The sequence below is a fragment of the Anser brachyrhynchus genome (assembly GCF_964034855.1).
Source record: "Anser brachyrhynchus genome assembly, chromosome: W".
In the NCBI taxonomy this organism is placed as follows: Eukaryota; Metazoa; Chordata; class Aves; order Anseriformes; family Anatidae; genus Anser; species Anser brachyrhynchus.
The window spans coordinates 26,274,027-26,292,776 of record NC_137704.1 but is presented as its reverse complement, the minus strand read 5'-3'; the positions used below and the strand labels follow the sequence as shown (position 1 = coordinate 26,292,776).

Here is an 18,750-nt window from a genome sequence, read left to right as displayed (position 1 = left end):
ATATTTTAATCGCCCATAGGTGTGTCTTCCAAGAGTAAGGAAATTAATCTGCAAGTCCAATAACGTGAATATGGGAATGGTTTGGTTCTGAAAGCAATCCAGCTTTTCCTACATGACCGTACAGATGCGTGTTTGAGCCTGGTCGTCTCTGTTACATCATGAATCATCCGTTTCCCGTGAAGCAATGCACGCCTAGGTGTCTCAAACAGCAGGAGTATCTGATAAAAGGTCAGGTTGTGTTTTGCTGATAGCTCGTGTCACGCTGAACTGCCAGGATTTATGGGGCTGGATAAAGTATATGCGTTTATAAATTGACTAACTAGATGATAATACACTTAGTTGATAGGGTGGAAATATTGCCGTATTTCTCTTAAAATATGTATATTAACTTGTTCTCTGTGTGATTTATGCAGTGGATATGGAGATTAATGCAGCAGCGTTGGAGAAAGCAGTTATTGTTGATTAATTCATAAGTAGTCTTATAAAAATTTCAATGATAAATGGTAATAAATACGTTGTATCAGCTCCCCTTTACGATAAGAAATGGCTATGAGTTTTGCAAACAAAGTAAATTAAACTAGGGAGCTAATCAGCATTTAAAAACTACTCAGATCGGAGCCACGCCGGGTGTCACGAAGCCGATGCCGTCGGCCACGTGGGGTGGGTGCGGGTGGTTGTCCCCATGCCACCCCTTCCAGTTCCCAAAATTGGGACCCAAAGAGGGCGGCGAGCTTGGGGCATTTGGGGTTGAGCCCCCTGGCTATATAGGCTATACACGCACGGCTATATAGGCAAAAATGAGCGTTGACGGTTAAATTTGATTTCCTTGTTGAGTACCCGCGTGGCTTGCAGAGCTCTAGCATGGTGGTGTCTCCATACCCAGGCTGCTAGGTGCGACAATAATACTTGTATTCCTAGGAAGAGACGAGGTTTGGCCCGTGTGTTTATGCAGCAAGGAGCTTGAGGGCACGTGAACGCTGAGGCGCGGACCTGCGGGCAGGAGCTAACTTTACGGAGCAGCTATAGCAGCTCCTTCGTGACGAGCTGTGCGACCATTTGGTAAAATGTTCTGAACGGTGTCAGCTGCTGCCATCGCCATTGTGCAATCAGAATTGCTCTTCTGTACGATTATCTTCTCCCCTTAAACTTCATTCAAAGGTTTTGCTGTTGTTTTAACCGTTAACCTGAAGCCTTCACCCCCTTTTGGCTGCTGCTGGTTTAATCACACGTGACCTTTCACAGTAAGCGTTTGCAAAGTGCTCTGGCATTTTCTTACCTTGACCAGTGAGAGCCGGGCGTGAGCAAGCTGCCCTGGACCAGCTGGCCCCCAGAGCCACCAGGGACCGGGTGGGAGCTGTCTGCGTGGCCCTGTGACGGGCACAAACCAAAGCCCTGCTTCAGTCCTCGGTCCAGCAGCTCCTGCTGGCCACTGCAGGGAAGGTGCACAGGCAGCGCGAGGCACCGACGGCCGGCCTTTCACAGGCTGAGCGGTTTAATTTCAGCTGTGGAGTGAAAATAATTTTCCAGTTCAGCTCTAGAGCGAGTCCACCGGGAACCGTCCGTCTGAAATGGGTATTTGTGTTACAGCAATCTTGGCGTTTGTGCTGGAGAGCACCTTGGTACTTCTCACAGACGTCCTGGCTGCAAGGGGCAGGGTCCAGGCTGGGTCACAGGCTGAAGAGCTCCGGCGGAGATAACTCGGATAGATAAAGATAACTCAGAAGTTAAGCCTTCATGGAGAGCTTCTGGTGCTGGGACGGCAGTCATCTGCGGGCATGGTGCGAGTGCTCGGTGGCTTTGCTCGGAGCTGAAGGGGCACCGAGCATCGAATCCCGAGCAGGATGGCTGTGGGGCGGCGCGTGGCTGCCTTCTGCCGCACCAAGGGGCCGCGGGGGCTGGAGCAGCTCAGGGGAGCGCAGGCTGTGACAGTGCCCTCGAGCCCTGCATGGTGGAGGCAGGCGGGCAGCCTGGGAACGAAGCTTTCTGCGGCCTGAGGTGCTCTTCTTTGGGGCCAGGCTTCCCAGGGGCACGGCTGGTTAAAGCTTGTGTGTTTCCTCCATCGCCAGCCCTCTTTCCTTTGGCCCAATTGTCATCTAGCAAGGAGTGCAAACAGTCCTTATGGCACAACACATTCACTTCCAATTTTCCTCCTCCTTGGACGCTCTTTTCCCTTACAAGCACACCGGGGGCTCTCTTCCCTGAGCTCCGCGGGAGGAGTCGGTGGCTGCGGTTGTCCGGTCTTTGCAGCAGGCCTGGGAGCTGCAGCCCGAAGTGAAACCCCGTGCGCTGCTCTGCCCCTGGAGCAAAATGCAAAGGGTTGCAAAATGGAGAGGACAGGGAAGGTATGGCTGAGCTGGGCTGGCATTGTCCTGAAGGCAGGTGATGGGGGAGTCATCAGACACCACAGCCAGAATAAAGGGTGGGACAAGCTGAATGTCATCTCTGGTGCGTTAAAGGAGAAAAGAGGAACTGAACAACCGTTTCTGTTGAAGAACCAGCAGGTAAAATCTCCCCAGCCTCTCTTGTAATGGCAGCAGCCTCTCTTCCATCTTAACTCGAGGTGTCCCCCCTGGGCAGGAGCCATCTCGTTGCACTTGCTGTGCTGCGTGTTTAGAAGCGTACCGGCTTTGACCTTGCTAACCAGACAGATAAGGAAGTGCATGACTCAGTTGTACGTCCTAAGGAAACACCTGCTTTGTTCCAAAAAGCAAGGAAAGAGAAACACTACTGGGATGCCACCTGGAGCTTTTCCACGGCTTTATTCTGGTTTCCACAGGAGAAGCCTTGGAGTAGCTGGGAGGTGAGGAAGCACCCTTTGTGCTTTTTGTGCGGACTTTTTGCAGGCTTCCTACCTCAGGCGAAAAAACACAACCTTAAGAATTTCCCTTCCCGACTTAATGTGGGACTTTTCCAAAACAAACACGGCGTCCCTGGCTGTCCCCGTGTCTCTGGCCGCCACCTGCCTTACCAGAAGGTGGGCCTGGCTGTGGGATGCCAGCACCGTCCCCGCTGCCAGCACCTCTGGGGCCCTGCCTCAGCCCCGGGTGCCGCAGAGCTTCCCAGGAGACATGTTAAGGTCTTCCAGCTGCGGCCAGGCCTCCACGGATGGAGCTGGCCTTCCTGAAGCAGGAATCTGTGGAGATTTGGGGGGACTCATTGGGAGCAGGCTGACAGCTCAGGGAGAGGGGCAGGAGACGGCCTGAGGAGGTAACAGGAGCCGAGAGGGGCAGGAGATGGCCTGAGGAGGTAACAGGAGCCAATCCGGGCACTTTCGTGAAAATATTTCAGTGTAATTCAGCCACTTCTGGTGGCTGGGAGCCCACGGAGGTGAGGAGGGCCTGTGTAAGAAGCAGCCTGCCCCTTCCCCTGGCTGATCCATCCCGGCCGGGCCGCGGCCGCCCTTCTCTTGGGGCTGAGGGGATCCCTCTGTCCCCTGGCTTCTGGGGCCATGGCCTGGCTGCTGTCCCTTCCCTGCCTGCTGTCCCTTCCCTGCCTGCTGTCCCTTCCCTGGCTGTTGTTCCTTCCCACCGCTGTCCGGCCACGTAAATCGTACCACCCTACGGGCCGGGCTTTGTCCATATGAGAAATATCACCGTGTTAAGCTCCACCAAGCTATCTTCCAGTTACGGCCAAGCTCTGCTTTTTGCTTTAAAAAAAAAAATAAAATCGGGAAATGCATCTTTAGCACGTAGCACAATGAAGTCAAACCAAGCAAATTACTAAACCCTACTGTCGAGCAGTCAGGGGGTGGGTTAAAAGAGCTTCTCTTGCAAACTGTACCTGAAATTGCTCGCTGACCCCGGAGGACTAAGACGACATTTTGCAGACAAAATGCTCTGGTGGTGGTGTTTTTAAATAGATTAAAACGCAGTGAAATGCAGATAAAAATTGCTTAGTTTTTAGTTTCTGGTAAAATCGCACAGGATATCTTAAACATGAGAAAGCGATCCGGGAAGAATTGTGTGATTGGGGTATTTTTCTTAGGCCTCGGCATTACGTTGTATTTCAAGGCAAAACTTTTATTGCACGATTCACACACTTCTAAATGTTGAACTATCCTGGACTCAAAAAAAAAAAAAATTATAAAAAATCCCATACTGAATAGCGCTGGCCAGCTGGTAACAGAGGTGTGGGATTAGTGGGGTTTTTTGTTTAGCTTGAGCATAGACTCCCTCTTCAGAGTACTGGAGGTAGTGCAGAAGGCAATTTTCCTTCATGGACACAGCATTTTGGCCAACAGATCCGGATGATTTCTGTGTGCCTCCAGAAAGGGCAAAACTAGACACGGTAGATAGCACTGTTTTTACGGCAGCTCTTTGCAAATTGCCGCTTCTGCGTAGCAGCATTTACTCCTCTTGGTGCAGGGGGGATTTTCGGGGCGCCTGGAGCGGGGCCGGCTCGCAGGGCGCTGGGCTCCGTTCTGGGGAGGAAACCCAATGTGTGTGCTGGAGCCTGCCACCATTCACCCCGCTCTGAACTTCGCACACATTTTTAATTTCACAATTAAAATTGCCCGGCCTTCTATTTTCCTCCTTTATACAGCTATGTAATTTGTAATTCTTTTTTTTTTTTTTTTCAGTTGGAAATTAAGCCGAGTTTCACAAGTGTAAAACTCAGCACTTAATTTTTTTTCTGTTTGAATTCAAGGCTAATTGTTAGTAAAAGGCATTCAGAGATGAAAAAAAAAATATCTCTATGCAGCGATTTGATTTTGCAGCTTTTCTTTAAATATTATCTCTAGATGGTGTTCGTTACAAGCACTGCAGTGGCTTCAGATCTCTGATTAGCACAGTCCAGCATTTAAGAAAAAAGCATTTAAACCCTATCTCGTAGCAGGCCTTTCCAAGTCGGTTTTAGGGAAGGGCGGCTTCCTGGGCTGGGGGGGGGTTTGTTTATTTGATCTGCTTTAAGTTTTTCTTCCATTTTAGAACTGATTGGGCGCGGGGTCAGGGTGATGCAGCGTGCGGAGGGGAGAGCACGGCGGTGGTGGAGTTATCTAGGGAACTTTGAGATAATCTGTCAGGATTGATACGTTTGCACTTTGACTCGCGGGCATTTGTTAACCGAGTCTGTGTATTTTATCAAAGGAACATTTATTTTTTGCTCCAGAGTATTTTTTGCCTTTACGCTGAAGCAGTAAACGTGCAAAAAAAATCAGCATAGCGAAAACAGAAAAAAAAAAATGGCATAGAGAGCTCCAATAACTATTAACGTTGTTAAATGCATAGCAAAGCTCCCCTGACAGTTTCTTGGCACAAAACCTAGGCGGCCTACAATGGCTGGTTGTTTTTTTATTGTTATTTTATTTTGAATGGCCGTCAGCGCATTTCGACAGGCCAAACACGCGCTCGATGTCGGCACCCGAGCCGAGGGGACACCGCGGAGGGGACGCTGGGGCCGTGCCCGACGCTGCCTTCGGCTTTCTCATCCTCGGGCCCCGTGGGCCTCCTCCCGGAGGAGCAGGACGGGTGTCCCTGCCCTGTCGAGCTGTGCCCAGCCGCTTCAGCCGGACAAAAACGGCAGTGCCCCCAAACAGCCTTTTTCTGAGTCCTCGCAGAGCTCCCTGCGGCCACGCTGCGGTGATCCCACGCGCCCACCTGCTGGCGCCGCGTGTCGCATTTAGTGCGTGTCACGGCTTTGGTGCCTCTGTCCGTGCCGTGGAGGCAGAGCTGCCCGTGGGGTCTGGAGATCCCTGAGCCCACCCGAACACGGATAGGACACAGAGGGGACGCAGACAGGACACGGACAGGGCACGGACAGGACGCCTCCGCATGCTGGACATGCGGTGGGAGGTGTCTCAGAGGCAGCATCCACGCAAGGCCATCCTCCCCACGCTATGAACAGTCAAAGGCTTCAAGGCACCCATTTTTGCGTTTTTTTCTGGCAAATACAGAAGACTTGCACACTTCAGGTGCCCACAAAGGCCCGTTGGGCGCGTGGCGCTCACGCATCAAAGCCTCGCCCAGCGCCGCAGCCAGGGAGCGGCACCCATCAGCCCCGCGGCAAGCAGGCCTTAGGTAACGTTGGTATTTTAGGCCGCGTTTGCGCATTACACATGATTTGAGCCCGTTGCCAGATGAGAGCATCTTCGCCCTGCCAAATGCAGGCCGCAAAGTGACGAGGAGAAGTCCAGCAGCTTGGTCGGAGGCCAACCACACCGCCACCGCTCCCCGGCCGCAGCCACCGTGCTCCTGCCCCGGCCCCGGCCCCGGCCCCGGCCAGCGCCGTTGCCACCTGGTGGAGCGCAGAGGATGTCGGTTTGCAGCTCTCTTCCATTTCATTTTGGCTCTTTTATTGCAACCACACTTTGGCACCAGTGTGCTGGAGTCCTTAACCAAAAGGATCCTCTCGTTTGCTCTGCAACACCTCATTTCTCCACTCACAGTTCATTTATGATTCTGATGAGAGTGTTTTTTCAGGAAACACACATTTCACTTTTTGACCTAGGAGCATCTGTTAGAATTTTTTTTAATACTACTTTGGCATTCTGGAAGTGTTAATGTCTTTCATATCTGTTTAATGCTATTTAGGGATATTTATGATCACCTCTTGGTTACTTGGGGTAAAGTGTGTTGCAATTTTTTTCAAACAGACAGGAAAGCATTCATATGAGGAAACAGATTGCTTTAAACATGTGCTTCCTGTGACAGTAAAAAGAACAAATTAGATTTAACACTGTGTAATGAATGCATAAATGTGTACGTTTAAGCTTTTAAAAGCCTTACATTCAGTTCTGGCCTAAACAAAAATCAAGAGGCACCTATCAAGGAGCGACGAAGTCGATTTAAACACGTGTAGCCGAGTCTGGTTGTATTTTCCGAGCGTTTTTGCTGCAGTTTCCCACTCCAGCCTCGTGGTTTTCCCCCTTCTTTCGGGAAGGGGTGGCCTCTGGCAGCTCTGGCGCCTGCCAGCAGGGAGAGCTCGCGGGGCCGGGGCTGGCGGCCGACCTCTGGCTTTTGAGCAGGGCTAACAGAGGCCACAGGGCGAGTTCAGTGGCCCAGGAGGGCACCTGGAAGCACTTAGGGGCCAGCCTGTGTGCGCGACCTGCGCCTCTGGTGTGCAGGTTTCTGCCCCGGCTTCGTCTCGGAGCCGTGCCCAAAGCACCGGGCTCTCCCTGGGAACGCGAGTGAAAGGAAATTCTGGCACGTTAAACGTGTGCCTCTACATCCAGCTTAAAAACGCAGAGCGTGTTCGAATAACGCACCTAGTTGTTGTTCTTCGCTTACCTACTGGGGGTAGAAGCTTTCCCAAATCATAGCTGCAGCAGTGCTCTAGGAGCTATTTGAAATGCCTGCATCTTGTTTGCCTCCTTGTTTTGCTTTGAAGATGCATCTGGAAAAGAATTAAAGGCAGTTTCTGCCCGCCTTCACCCAATTAGTTCCCTCGCACCCTTTATTTGCAATCTTTCCAAGGCATTTCTGAAACAGAAAAGCCTACCCAGGTGAACAAGGAGCGGGGGCTTTTGTGTCGGTGACCGTCGGAAGCACGGGCTGCAGGTGCCGTGCTCCCAGCCCGCGTCCGGGTGGATTTGTGCCCAGCACCCAGCCGTCCACCGACGCAGCAAAACGCCAGGGAGATGACCGGGTTGTGCCGAGCCTGAATTTTATTTTTTTTATTTTTTTGCAGGCTGTGGGAGTTGGGTCTGGAATACAGTTTGTTTGATAATTAGTGCACATCTCCTCCGACTTGCCGAGATTCCTGCTTAACCTTTGTGCCACCACGTTCGAGCACAAAATTAACACACCTTTTATCTTCCTCCGGTATTTAAGTAAATATTTTTGAACCATCTCGGTGCAACAGGTTTCCAAAGATTTAAAGTATGCCGCAGGTTTCCAAAAAACTTCATTTTTTCTTATATTTTAAATGTTCTGTTTGTGCAAAATTTTGAGAATCACCATAAGGGCTTCTTTGCATTTTTAATTTAGTAACTAACATATGAATAAATTTGCATATTAATTAGTTGCAGATTAAATCATGCATACATAATTGCCTCCTTACTGTGTTTAATGTTTGTCAAAATCTCCAGCCTGGTTTGATGGATGTCGTATGAAAGATTACAATTTGATGTACCCTTGGAAGTATTTACACCAATAATGCAGGATTCTTAATAGCAGAATTCTCTAGTTATATACAGTTTCTAATAAACATGTAAGATAGGTGCATGTCCCTTTTGACTAGATTTTTTCCTTGCACCAAGTCATTTACTATTCATAATCATTAATGCATCTCCTAATTATACAGCATATGTCTGTTAACCACTTCGTTGCCAATCTCTGGGCTGCAGCGCCTGGATTTCTAGTACAACTTGTGTTACTGGAGAGTGTTCCCGAATTGTTTTGCCCCCAACGTTAGGCAGCACCTCGGGTTTTCCTAGCGGGTGATATCTGGAGGAAGAGTTTCAAACGCGAGGTGCATTTTGCGGTTTATTCTTCGGGCTGAAGAAACGAGCTGCGCTTAATTCATGGCTGAAGGCTCCTCTGCTGGGGCTACTGCAGTAAATAATCAAGGGCGTTCCAAGAGCAAAAATAATGCCTACTGCAGCGGTCCCTAAAGCACTGCTGAGCCCTGCCCAAAATCCCGGAGCGGGTGGGCAGGGAAGAGCCCTGCTGGTGGCTGCCACCCCTCCTGCTCCAGCGGCCGGGGGCTGCTCGGGGACAGCTTCGCCCCCGCCAGGTCTGTGCCACCGAGCCGGGGCTCTGGGGCGCAGAGGGCTTGTGCGGGGGGGTTTCGGTTCCGCCAGGCTTGGAAAGGACCAGGGCACAGTTGCCGACCTCCAGATGCGTGTCAAAAATCCTGACCTGGCTCCCTGGCACGCCGAATTTGGCAGACATTTGTAAACGTAATGGGTTTGTGTTTGCTTCTCTTTTTTTTCCTCCTGAACTTGTAGCTCTGCTCCGATCACACCTTCAGGTTTTGCCCACAGCTACAAGGGCCTGAAACGAAAATTTTTAATGGAGTCCAAATTTTTATCTAATTACAGAATTTTTGGAATGAGGCTTTTGGGGAAAAACAAAAAAGGAAGCAACCAAAACCCAGGAAATAGTGCAGAGCTCCTGCTAAAATCCCAAGAGTTGGCTACACAGTATTTATCAGCAAGCAATTGATTTTCTTCTTCGTTTGGCTACGCGTTACCCACTTCTCAAGCAGCAGCAGTTTTATAGGCCCTCCAAATAACCATATTTTGTTATAGAAGTTGGCACTAGCATGTGTTAGGCATTTAAGTGTGAATTTGAGCAGTCGATGGGAATATGGCACAGTGTTAGGAAACAGAACCAGGGAAGTTGGATCTTGCTCCCCAGGCTCCTTGATGCAGGGTTTGCTGGCGATCCCCTTCACCTCTCCGTGCCTCAGCTCCCTTCTTCTTTTTGGCTGTCTTTGTTTGCCCAGGCTGTAACCCCTTCGGGCCAGGCTCTGGCTCTGGCTCTGCACCGTGCTGGCGCAGCGCAGGATGGCAGAGGCTCCTCGGAAGGGCCGTGGGGTGAGGATACATCTTTTAGTACGGCATCTGGATCCTCACCGCTGAGAACGCGCTTTTGAGTATTAATTAGGATTGCTGAAAAGAAAAGTTTGCGGGGAAAGTGTGCGTGTCATTGCAGCGAGAGATTCGCTCTGTAATACGTGTGTGTCTGCAGTTGGCTTGCTGCGTGTTTTAAGTGCGTGCATTTTAGGTATAAATAAACCACCTGCACATTTGATGTAAAATACCCAGCAGAACCTCTGCATGACCCCGCGTGCTCACAAAATCCCGTACTTTGTTTCACAAGACCCAGCATCCTGGCATCTCTAGTCCAACTAGTCAGTTTGCGAGATAGATTTTAGCACGATATTCGCTGTGAAAAGCCCAGTGAAACCAAAGGTACAAACACCCAAAGGATCGCGAAGGATTTTACATGGTAAAAATAAAACACAGAGTGCCCAAAGACCTCGCAGACTTCTCCTCTAATCACAGAAGAACACAGACTGCTTAAGACTTACCCCTAATTATCCTCCCGCACCGTGCGATTCGGTATGAAACCGCAAAAGCATGTTCAAAAACCATTAGGGGACAAATCTACAAAAAGAAATATCGTAAGGCCGGGCCAAGCTCGGCAAACTCAGCCCGGCGCTGAGCGGGTGCGGCGTGCGCTGCCATCTCAGGCCCTGCCCCGCGCGCACCTTACACCAACCCCCCCTGTGCCATTTTAGGAGCTGCTTCGTTAGCGTGCCCTCATTTAGCGAGCCGCCCAAACCTTCACTGCCGAGCCCCATCACGGTTGGGTCGTGGAAGAGCCACGCTCAGCGCCCGAGGTCCAGGAGCGCGGCCCTTGCACCTGCTGCCCGAGCGCCTCAGCCCGCTGCCTTTAACGCCACTGTCACATCTAATCCAGCTGTGCTATCCGAAGGGTTAACATCCAGTCGGAAAGCTGAATTCTTCATGTTTAATGGGAAAATTGACGCTAAATGTTGCACAGAACATCTTTTGTTTGAAGATCTCCAAGAAAAGATGGATACCCGGCAGTTTCCCTCCTCCGGGCTATGTTCCTGGGAAAAAAAAAAAAAAAGAGACACAAAACGATTTTATGCAAAGGGAGAACAAAAAAGACCGTGAGAACCAAAAATGCTAGCGATGGTTACAGCCCGGTCCGGCGCGGCCGGCTGGTGCTGAGACCGAGGGCGGGTTCGGTGCCGGTGCTCGGATTCTGTCCTGCTCGGGTCGTGGGAGCACCGGCACAGCAGAAAGCCAGCTGCAGCAGTCCGGGAGGCAGAGGGAACCGTGCTTGGTGTGTGCCTTTGGGAATCCCGAGCCCTGGTCCTCCCGGTGGCACCAGGAAACTCTCTGGCTGGTGGGTGGAATCACCAAGTAACACTTCGGGGTCCTGAAATACCCATTATTCAGGATTCTTTCCTTAAATATCCGTTATTCTGGATCCTTTCCTTAAATATCCATTATTCTGGATACTTTCTTTCTTTCTTTGAGCAGTAGCTTTAAAGAAAGCCTTGCACTTGGCCCTCCTTGCTTTCTTCTGAGCAGCCTCGCAGTGTCATGAGCTCCACCTCTGGCCAGATCCAGACCTGAAGCCGGAGCACTCGCCGTGCCCTTTCCACCTGGCTGGGTCTTTTCCCAGAAGAGGGTTCAAATCTGCCTGCATCCTATTTCTTTGAGGTCTTCAGGACCAACCATTTTACCTCTGCTTGCCGTGCCCCTCCTGGCAGCCAGCAGCAAAACCAAACCGGATTGCTCAGCAGTGAGGGTGATGGGCACGGGTGGGCAAACTGAGAGTTACCCTTTTTTTCCAAAACATGTACAGGCACAAATTCACCCCAAACACCTCGTACGGGCTCCTCACCCTCGGCGCTGGGTTCCGTGGGGATGACAGCAGGGGCTTGGCGACGAGGTGCCACCATGCAAGCGCTCGTCCTCCTCCGAGGTGACAAGTGCCTAGGACCGGCGCGGCCCCACGCGCCGCTGACCTGCTGGGATTGCAACCCCTGGCCCCTCCGAGCTTGCCTTCTCCGTCTGTACAAAGGGAAATAGTGACAGAATAATATTTAACTGCTAGATGGAGGGGCTGCGAGGCCTAACTATGTAACAGCTGAAAAGCCTTCCATATGGCAATGTGCAATAAATGAGAAGCAGCGCTTCTCTCCCTCCGCAGATTCTTGTGGCAGAGTGGGAAAGAATACGAGTTTGCAGGATCCCACATCTATGTTCAGTCCTGCAGATCATTTAGCAGAGAGCAGGCTAGTGAGAAACGCTTTTGAACGCTTTGATCAGCTCTGTTAGCGTTTTACTATGTAGACAAACTGCTGCATGTGACTCTTTAAAAAAAGACCAAGTTTGGGTCCATAAAAATTAGCCATGTGGCCATTTGCATGGTGCCCACAAGTTTGTTTTTTTTCTTTCCACTTTTTTTTTTTTCCTTACTGGCCTACGCTGCAGCTTTTACTAGAGAGTTGCCATCCCATTTCCATCAGCACCATGGGGCCAGCACCAGGCACAGAGCCCCGGTGCCCATCCCATGGGAAGGGGATTTGGGGAAGGGACTTTGGCATCTCCAGCCCTAGGCACGGCCCTGCCTGCCCCGCGGCGCTTTGCAGCCAGGGAACTTTCTGGAAATGCTCTCGGTTGTATTTAGTACTAATAGCTCCGAGTATACGAGCCCTGAACTCTTGTATTGTTTTAAAAAAGAGTTGTGCAAGAGCATAACGTATATAAATTCCCTCTCCAAGTCCCGGTTCAAGTAGGTCTTTTATCGTTTATAAAACACTGAACCCATGTGGGGGAATATATATTGTTCCTAATGAAAATCGTTATGTTATAGCATGCTTTATTTTCCTAAAGACCAAATATAAGACCAGGGCCTTGATTGCCTTGTGCTTAAAACACGTATTTAGTTTGTACTGGCAGCTCCTGCTGATGGTGAGCAGTTGACCGAGAACTTAGGGAAACCTGTCGGTGAGGGAATAGCAACAGTAGCTACAACACCGATGGCTACAGTTGGTGTTTTACTCCACCAGCAAAGACTTCCCTCACAATCCAAACAGATTTGTTGTCAGTGAACTGCTCAGCACCCTTTGAAATGTAAAAAACCATCACTGCTGATTTATTTTGCCAAATACCTCCACAGGGGCTTCCAGACTGTAGGGTAGATACTGGGCATCTTGGATCTCGTATTGGGACAAATGACACCAAACTTCCCAAATATCCAAACCTCCCACCTCTTCACCCCCGGTGCCTTAGGGACACATAGAAAAGGTCGGAAATGATCCTTAAAACAATTTTCCTGTTAATTTCTGTGGTGAATCCTGAATCGAGGCCAGTGGGAGGCTCCGGCCTGCAGCCCGTGCCGGCACTATTTCTGACTGGGCCTTGAAGCCCCGCTGCCACCGTACGAGCATTTTCAGGCCTCTTTATGTTGCCAGAGGGCTGTGGAGAAGCCATCGCAGCGTTGCTAACCTCAAAGGTTCAAATATCCCGAGTCAGCCGCCCTGCCACCCGCAAAAAGACGAAATCATGAGATTTTAAAGCCTGGGTTTGATGCCTCAGAGCCCCCATTTCCCAGCTCTCTTCCTTGGCTATCAGAGTCTTCAAAACGTGCCGTCTGAGATCACCCTGCAGTCGGTGACTGGAGAAGCTCTGGCTTTCCAGAAGAGCTCACCAAACGCTCCGACGCTCGAGATAAAATGGTAAAAATTGACATTGGTGCCTCTGCGCGACGAGAAATCCTGGCCCATGTGTTTTATGTGTCTCTCTTGGCTTTTCGCAAGCAGCGTAGCCAAAAATAGACCGAGTGGCAACCGGGTATTTTAGATAGACAGTTTTGTTCAAAATAGAGTAGCTGTAAAGTAGGCTTCGATGCCGGAGGTTTCTTTCATGAGGTGCACTTTAGGGAAAGTGGCAGAATAACCAGGTGGCCTCGCGCGGCGTGGAGCAGGCCCACGCGCAGGCGGTTGGCCTGGGCTTTTGTGGTGCTATTAGCTTCATGTGCTATCTGGTCGGTACCGTCCGTGGAGCATTTGAGCTAAAAGGAAGAAAAGTTTGACGCTGGGCCGATTAAACGTGGCTTAGCGAGACGTCCCCTGGCTCGTTGTGGCAGCCTCAGCTTGCGGTGGGGCTGCAGGCCTCCGCCACAGCACCCAGCCCAGCCCTGCACCTCGCGTTTGGGTGCGTGCGATTGTGCCGCCGAAAGCGCAACTTGTGTAAGAACTCCTGTGGATCTGGCAGATGTGCCCGGCTGACATTTGAAGTACATAAAAACGTACGGAGCAAGAGTTTGGTAGTAGCAGCACCCACAGCGATACCTACAAGTTGTAGCTGGCCACTGCTGCCTGGAAATCGGGTTGCAAATGCGGTCTCACTGAAACGACTGCGACCACAACTCCCGTGCAGTGTGCCCAGGTGCTTCCCGGCTCAGCCCCAAGCCCTCTGTCCCCTCGGTGGGCCGGAGCAGCTCGGTTCGGTGCTGGGACCACGCGTCCCCCCGGCCTCCAGGCCTGGAAACAAGGCGTAGCGTTGTGGGGTCGACTAGGGGTGCCATCGGTAGGCAGCCCTATTAAAGCAGACGCATCCACATTTGGCTGTTTTAAAGTAGCTTCTCAGAGCCGGCGGCTTTTAGGATCTGATTTATTCATACAGCATCTGTACAATCAGGCAGTTCTGCTGCTTTCTGTCTGCGGCAAACGAAGATCTGAACACGAACCTCCTCCCAGGGAGAGAGGGGGAATGTCAATGCCCAGAGCGAGCTGCGGTAGCTGCAAAAGAGACACCAAGAAATTACTTCTCTGGGTGCTGAGCAGGTTAATCTCCGGTGGATTTGGGATCCCCCAAAACCAAGGCCAGACAACACCCCTAGCACACGCAGCTTGTGGTTTATTCAGCATCCCGAGGAGCTCGCTGGGTTTTTGGTTATGTACCTGCCGGTCAGCTCCGTGCACATCTCTCACCGAGCTCTGCCGGTGATTTTAAGAAACCTTTAGCTCAGAGCTGGCATCCTATAAAACAGGCCTGGCTGTGGGGAGAAGAGCTGCAGTCGGCTTTTCTTTGTTTTGTTTTCCTTAACCAGGGGAGAAGCTGGTTGGGAAAGGCTGGTGGGGCAGCAGCTGGAGCGCCTTTGTGGGACCTCTTCACTGAGGTCCTGGTCACTGATCTGGGGCAAAAAAGGCCCAGCTTGGCAAAATTCCCTTCCCCTTCAGCCATCGCATCTGGGGATGCAGAGCCACCTCTCCCACGCGCACAGGGTCCATTTTAATAACGACACTCAAGGATTTGTGTAAGAAGGATGAGATTATCCAAGTGACCCAGACGGAGAGGAATACTGGTTATTTTCGTCGTCTTACTTGAGATTTCACCATTATCCCTCGGAATTTGTGGCCAAGCTCGTCATCTAGCAGACCGCTTCCCTTGCTTTGCTGCCGTCGTAGGGCCTCGGTCGCAGCAGCGGCGCTGTCCCCACAGGCCCATGACTCTTCCCCTCCTCTCAGTGTCCTTTGCTTTGGTGTTTTGTGCAGACCCGAGGCGCGCCCGGGGCCAACGGGGTGCCCTCCATTGCGGTATCCCTGCTGGGAAAGGACGGCTTCCTGCCCTGCCTCCTCTTCCCGCGGGAGCTCAGGCACTTGGGGCTCTTTTTTCTCCTCCTTGGGCGTCTCCAAGGTTTCCTCACCCTCTTCTGGAATTTGCTGCTGGGCTCTGGCAAGAGAGAAGTGAGGAAAGAATATACCAGCGCACTGAAGTGATACCACAGGAGCTAGGAAACTCTGGGCATTTCTAGGCAGCTCCCCCTCTTTTCTCCCGCCGCTCATGGATTTCGGGCAGCCTGCCTGGGTGGGGTGTCCTGCGGTGTCAGCTGGTCCCGTCCTGAGTTGGTCCCCACTTTGCTGGCTATGGGGAACATGCTTAGGCCAGGAGCAGCATGTGGATGGTTTTGCTCTCGGTGACCTCGAGGCCACTGGAAGAACGTCACCTGATGTAGAAAATCAGGAAATAACGCATCACGGGAGTTTGTAGGCATTTTCTAGTTTTATGCATTATTACGTCCCCTGCCCTGTGGTGGCATTCCCTCCGGGTACAGTACTTTCCCTGAAAGAAAAGCGCAAATGCCCACCATGACCCTTCGCTTCGAGGTGCGTGCCCGCGTGCAACGCGCCAACCGCCTGGCAGCGGTGCGGGGCAGTGCGAGGACCCCAGAAGTGGGTACGCTGCCTCCAGATGCATTGGGAGGTGAAAACACCAACAAAAAAGATGTGATTTTTTAAAAAGGCTGCTTCTCCTCAGATAAGTCCGCTTGTGTTTTCAGCAGTTGGCTCGCTCGGCCAACAGGCTACACCAGTAGGGGCGGTGGGGCCATCTCCCAGCACATGCCCGCGACCCCAAAGCCGGAGGGCAAGGGCATGGGGTAGGTGGGTGGCAGGGACCCCAATAGCACCCAGGGCCGCGGTGTTGGGGTCCCAGAGGCGGTGGGTGCACCTCCGCTAGTGCTCTGGCTGCTACCAGCAGTAGGAATTTGATGTCCGATATTCGTTCCCGTTTCTGAAAAAGGGACAAAAAATACATATCCGGGACAATCACAGGTTCCCAAGCAAGGCAGGAAAATGCATTACAGTTATCGCAGTGGATGTGTCGAATGCAAATAGGATATGGTAAAGTAATTAATTTTTATTGTCATGTGTTGAGAATTCCGTTACAGTTAGGGGCTTACTTCCCTGCAAACCGCATTAACTTCTTATCACGCCGTGTACAATACATTTGTACCGAAATTCTCCCGTTCAGAAGAACGAGAGCACTAATGTGACAGGATCCAAATGAAGCCGGACCGTTCCCCACGCCGAGGCTGCAGAAAACAAACCGAAATCGTCTGCAGCCATTTCCGTGACACATCGGGCACCATTCAGGGGTTGCTTTTCCGAGCCCTGGTCTCTCTCCATGTGCATGGTCTGCAGGCATCAGCAGGAGAAATGTGGAGGATTCCCTCGTGCCGGTCAGAACAGGCGTCTTCGGCTGGAGTTCAAGGATTGCTCAGTGGCAGAAAAGTGATTAAGCTGTATGATTTAAAGGTCCACCCGATCCGATTTGGTGCTAAAATCCGCGCTAAAATGTAATGCCCGTTGTATAACTTTGTGTGGAGCTGTGAAACCGCAGCTTTTAGGGGGAGAGCGAACGCCGCGGTTTGCAGTTTGCAAACACGGGAGGGAAGAACTCCCTTCATTTCTAGGCGGGCCGTTGGGTTTTTTTAGCGACCGATCAAAGCGCTCGGTTATTTTTCACCTCCGGAGCATCACCATCTACGTTTGTAGGAAAGCGGTGCCGTTAAGCAGAGATCTTGGGCTGGTGAATCATCTGCTCCCAAGAGAGGAGCCCTGGGGTTTGAGGCGCGTTTCCTCTCCCCTCTGGGTGCAGCTCTTCGCCGCACGGTGACCTGCGGAGGTTGGGATTTTTGGCCCGCTGTACCGCACGCCGAGGGTGGCTTAAAGGTTACAAACGCGCTCTTGTCGGATTGACAACGAGCCGTTCTAATGAGGAAGAAATCCTCAAAGCATGAAATGTGAATGAAATGTGTGATTATAATTCAAGGACTGTTTACCCGAACCTCCGGGGAGCTCCCGAATAAATGCCGAACAAGTGAGTTAGATACAGCTCCGCTCGGTCCTCCCTCCCGACGCGGCCACGCACACGCAACCACAACGCCCGGGGCCGGGCGGAAAGAAGTCGGAGGGAAAACTTTGCCGTCGCCCAAGCCGCCAGCTCGCCGCCGCCGTGCCTTTGTCGGGGATGAATGCTGCGTGCGCTCCGTTCCCGCGGCGCGGGGTAAGGCAAGAGGTGCTCTGAATTATTAAAGTTGAGCCCGGAGAAGCGCCGCACGCTCGGATGGCATTTGCTTCGGCATATGCAAATGATTGAGTTGCATTTGGGATCGAGTCCCAGGGGGGCCCTCCTTTCCCGCGACGCTCACGATTTGGCAGGCTCGAGTGAGCCTCCGACCCCCCCTGACCCCCCCCGGGCCCCCTCGGAGCCCCCTTTTGCCCCCGGGGGGGGTGGGGGGGTGCAAAGGAAGGGAGAGAGGGGGCTCGGGGCTGCGCGGGGCGGGCGGCGGCAGCTGCGCACAATGCTGGGAGCGCGCCAGCAGCACGGACAGATGGCGGAGTTATTAGATGTGCATCATACGATTCCCTTCCTGCCACTCGCTTTTTAATCAAATTAAACCAAAAAAAAAAAAAAAAGGGAAAAAAAAAAGGAAAAAAAAAAAAAAAAGGAGAGGGAGAGAGAGGGGAGAAGGAGGAGGAGGAGGAGGAGAAGGGGGGGGGGGGGGGAGGCAATTAGGCGCATTTGTATTCCGCTCGCTAATGGGCCCGACTCCGCGGCCCCGCGGGCGGCCGGCTGGGAGCGCGCCGGGGCGGCGCGGGGCGGGCGCGGGGCGGCGCGCGCGGGCGCGGGCGCGCGGCGGGGCCGGGGAGGCGGGAGAGGTTCGGGTGGGGAGGGGGGGGGGGGGTAGGAGGGGATGGGAGGGGGGGGGGGGGGCGCGCAGCCTCCGCCCCCGCGCCGCGAATGGTCTCGCCCTGCTTTGCATATTGAGCGCGCCCGGGCCGGCCATCTGGGAACATGCAAGTGCAGGAATTGTGGTGAAAAAAAAAAAAAAAAAGAAAAAAAAAAGAAACAAGAGAAAAAAAAAAAAAAAAAAGAAACCAACACACAGGGCGAGCGAGTTTGAAATAAAAGTTGGGAAGAGTGGGAACCGGAGGGGAAAAAGGCTCCGGGACCATGTACTGCGCGTACACGATCCCCGGCATGGGCGGCAACTCCCTGATGTACTACTATAATGGCAAAGCGGTAAGGCGGCGCTGCGCCGGGACCCCCGCCGGGACCCCCCCCCGACCCCGGGCACCGGGCACCGGGACCCCCCCCCGGGGCCGGCAGCGGGCGGCACGAAGGGGCCGGGGTGCCCCGAGCCCCCCCCCCCCCCCCCCCCCCGTCCCCATCCGCGGAGCTTTTGGGGGGGGGCCGGGGGGCGAGGGAAGGAGAGGCGAGAGCCGCGCGGGGCGTTCCGCGCATAACCCCAGCAGAAGGTTTGGGCTCGCCATCTGGAGGGTTCTTTCCTTTTTTTTTTTTTTGTCTTTTTCCCTTTCTGCGCTTTTTTTTTTTTTTTTCTTTTCTGGCTGGGTCTCGGCGAGGAAAAGTATTTTAAAATATCGGAGGCGGGGGGGGGGGGAGAGCCGTGGCTGGGAAGAAGAAAATTTGGGGAAAAGCAGGGAAGGGTTGGGGGGGGGGGGGGGCGGTCG

At 52.5% G+C, this 18,750-nt stretch overlaps 1 protein-coding gene across 39 annotated transcripts in view; it reads left to right on the top strand.

Moving 5' to 3' along the window:
• Positions 1–18,750, top strand: part of TCF4 (transcription factor 4) — a 211,562-nt gene that overhangs the window by 127,912 nt on the left and 64,900 nt on the right. Inside the window, exon 1 of one of the 39 annotated variants that reach the window (XM_080571878.1) lies at positions 14,527–17,281. The exons of 35 other annotated variants lie outside the window; for them this stretch is intronic. In XM_080571878.1, coding sequence (XP_080428004.1) covers positions 17,246–17,281 — 36 coding nt within the window. In that variant the 5' untranslated portion in view covers positions 14,527–17,245. Of the gene's footprint in view, positions 1–14,526; positions 17,282–18,019; positions 18,302–18,750 lie in introns of those variants that run through there. 3 more of the 39 variants (XM_080571877.1, XM_080571876.1, XM_080571875.1) reach the window with 3 other exon arrangements.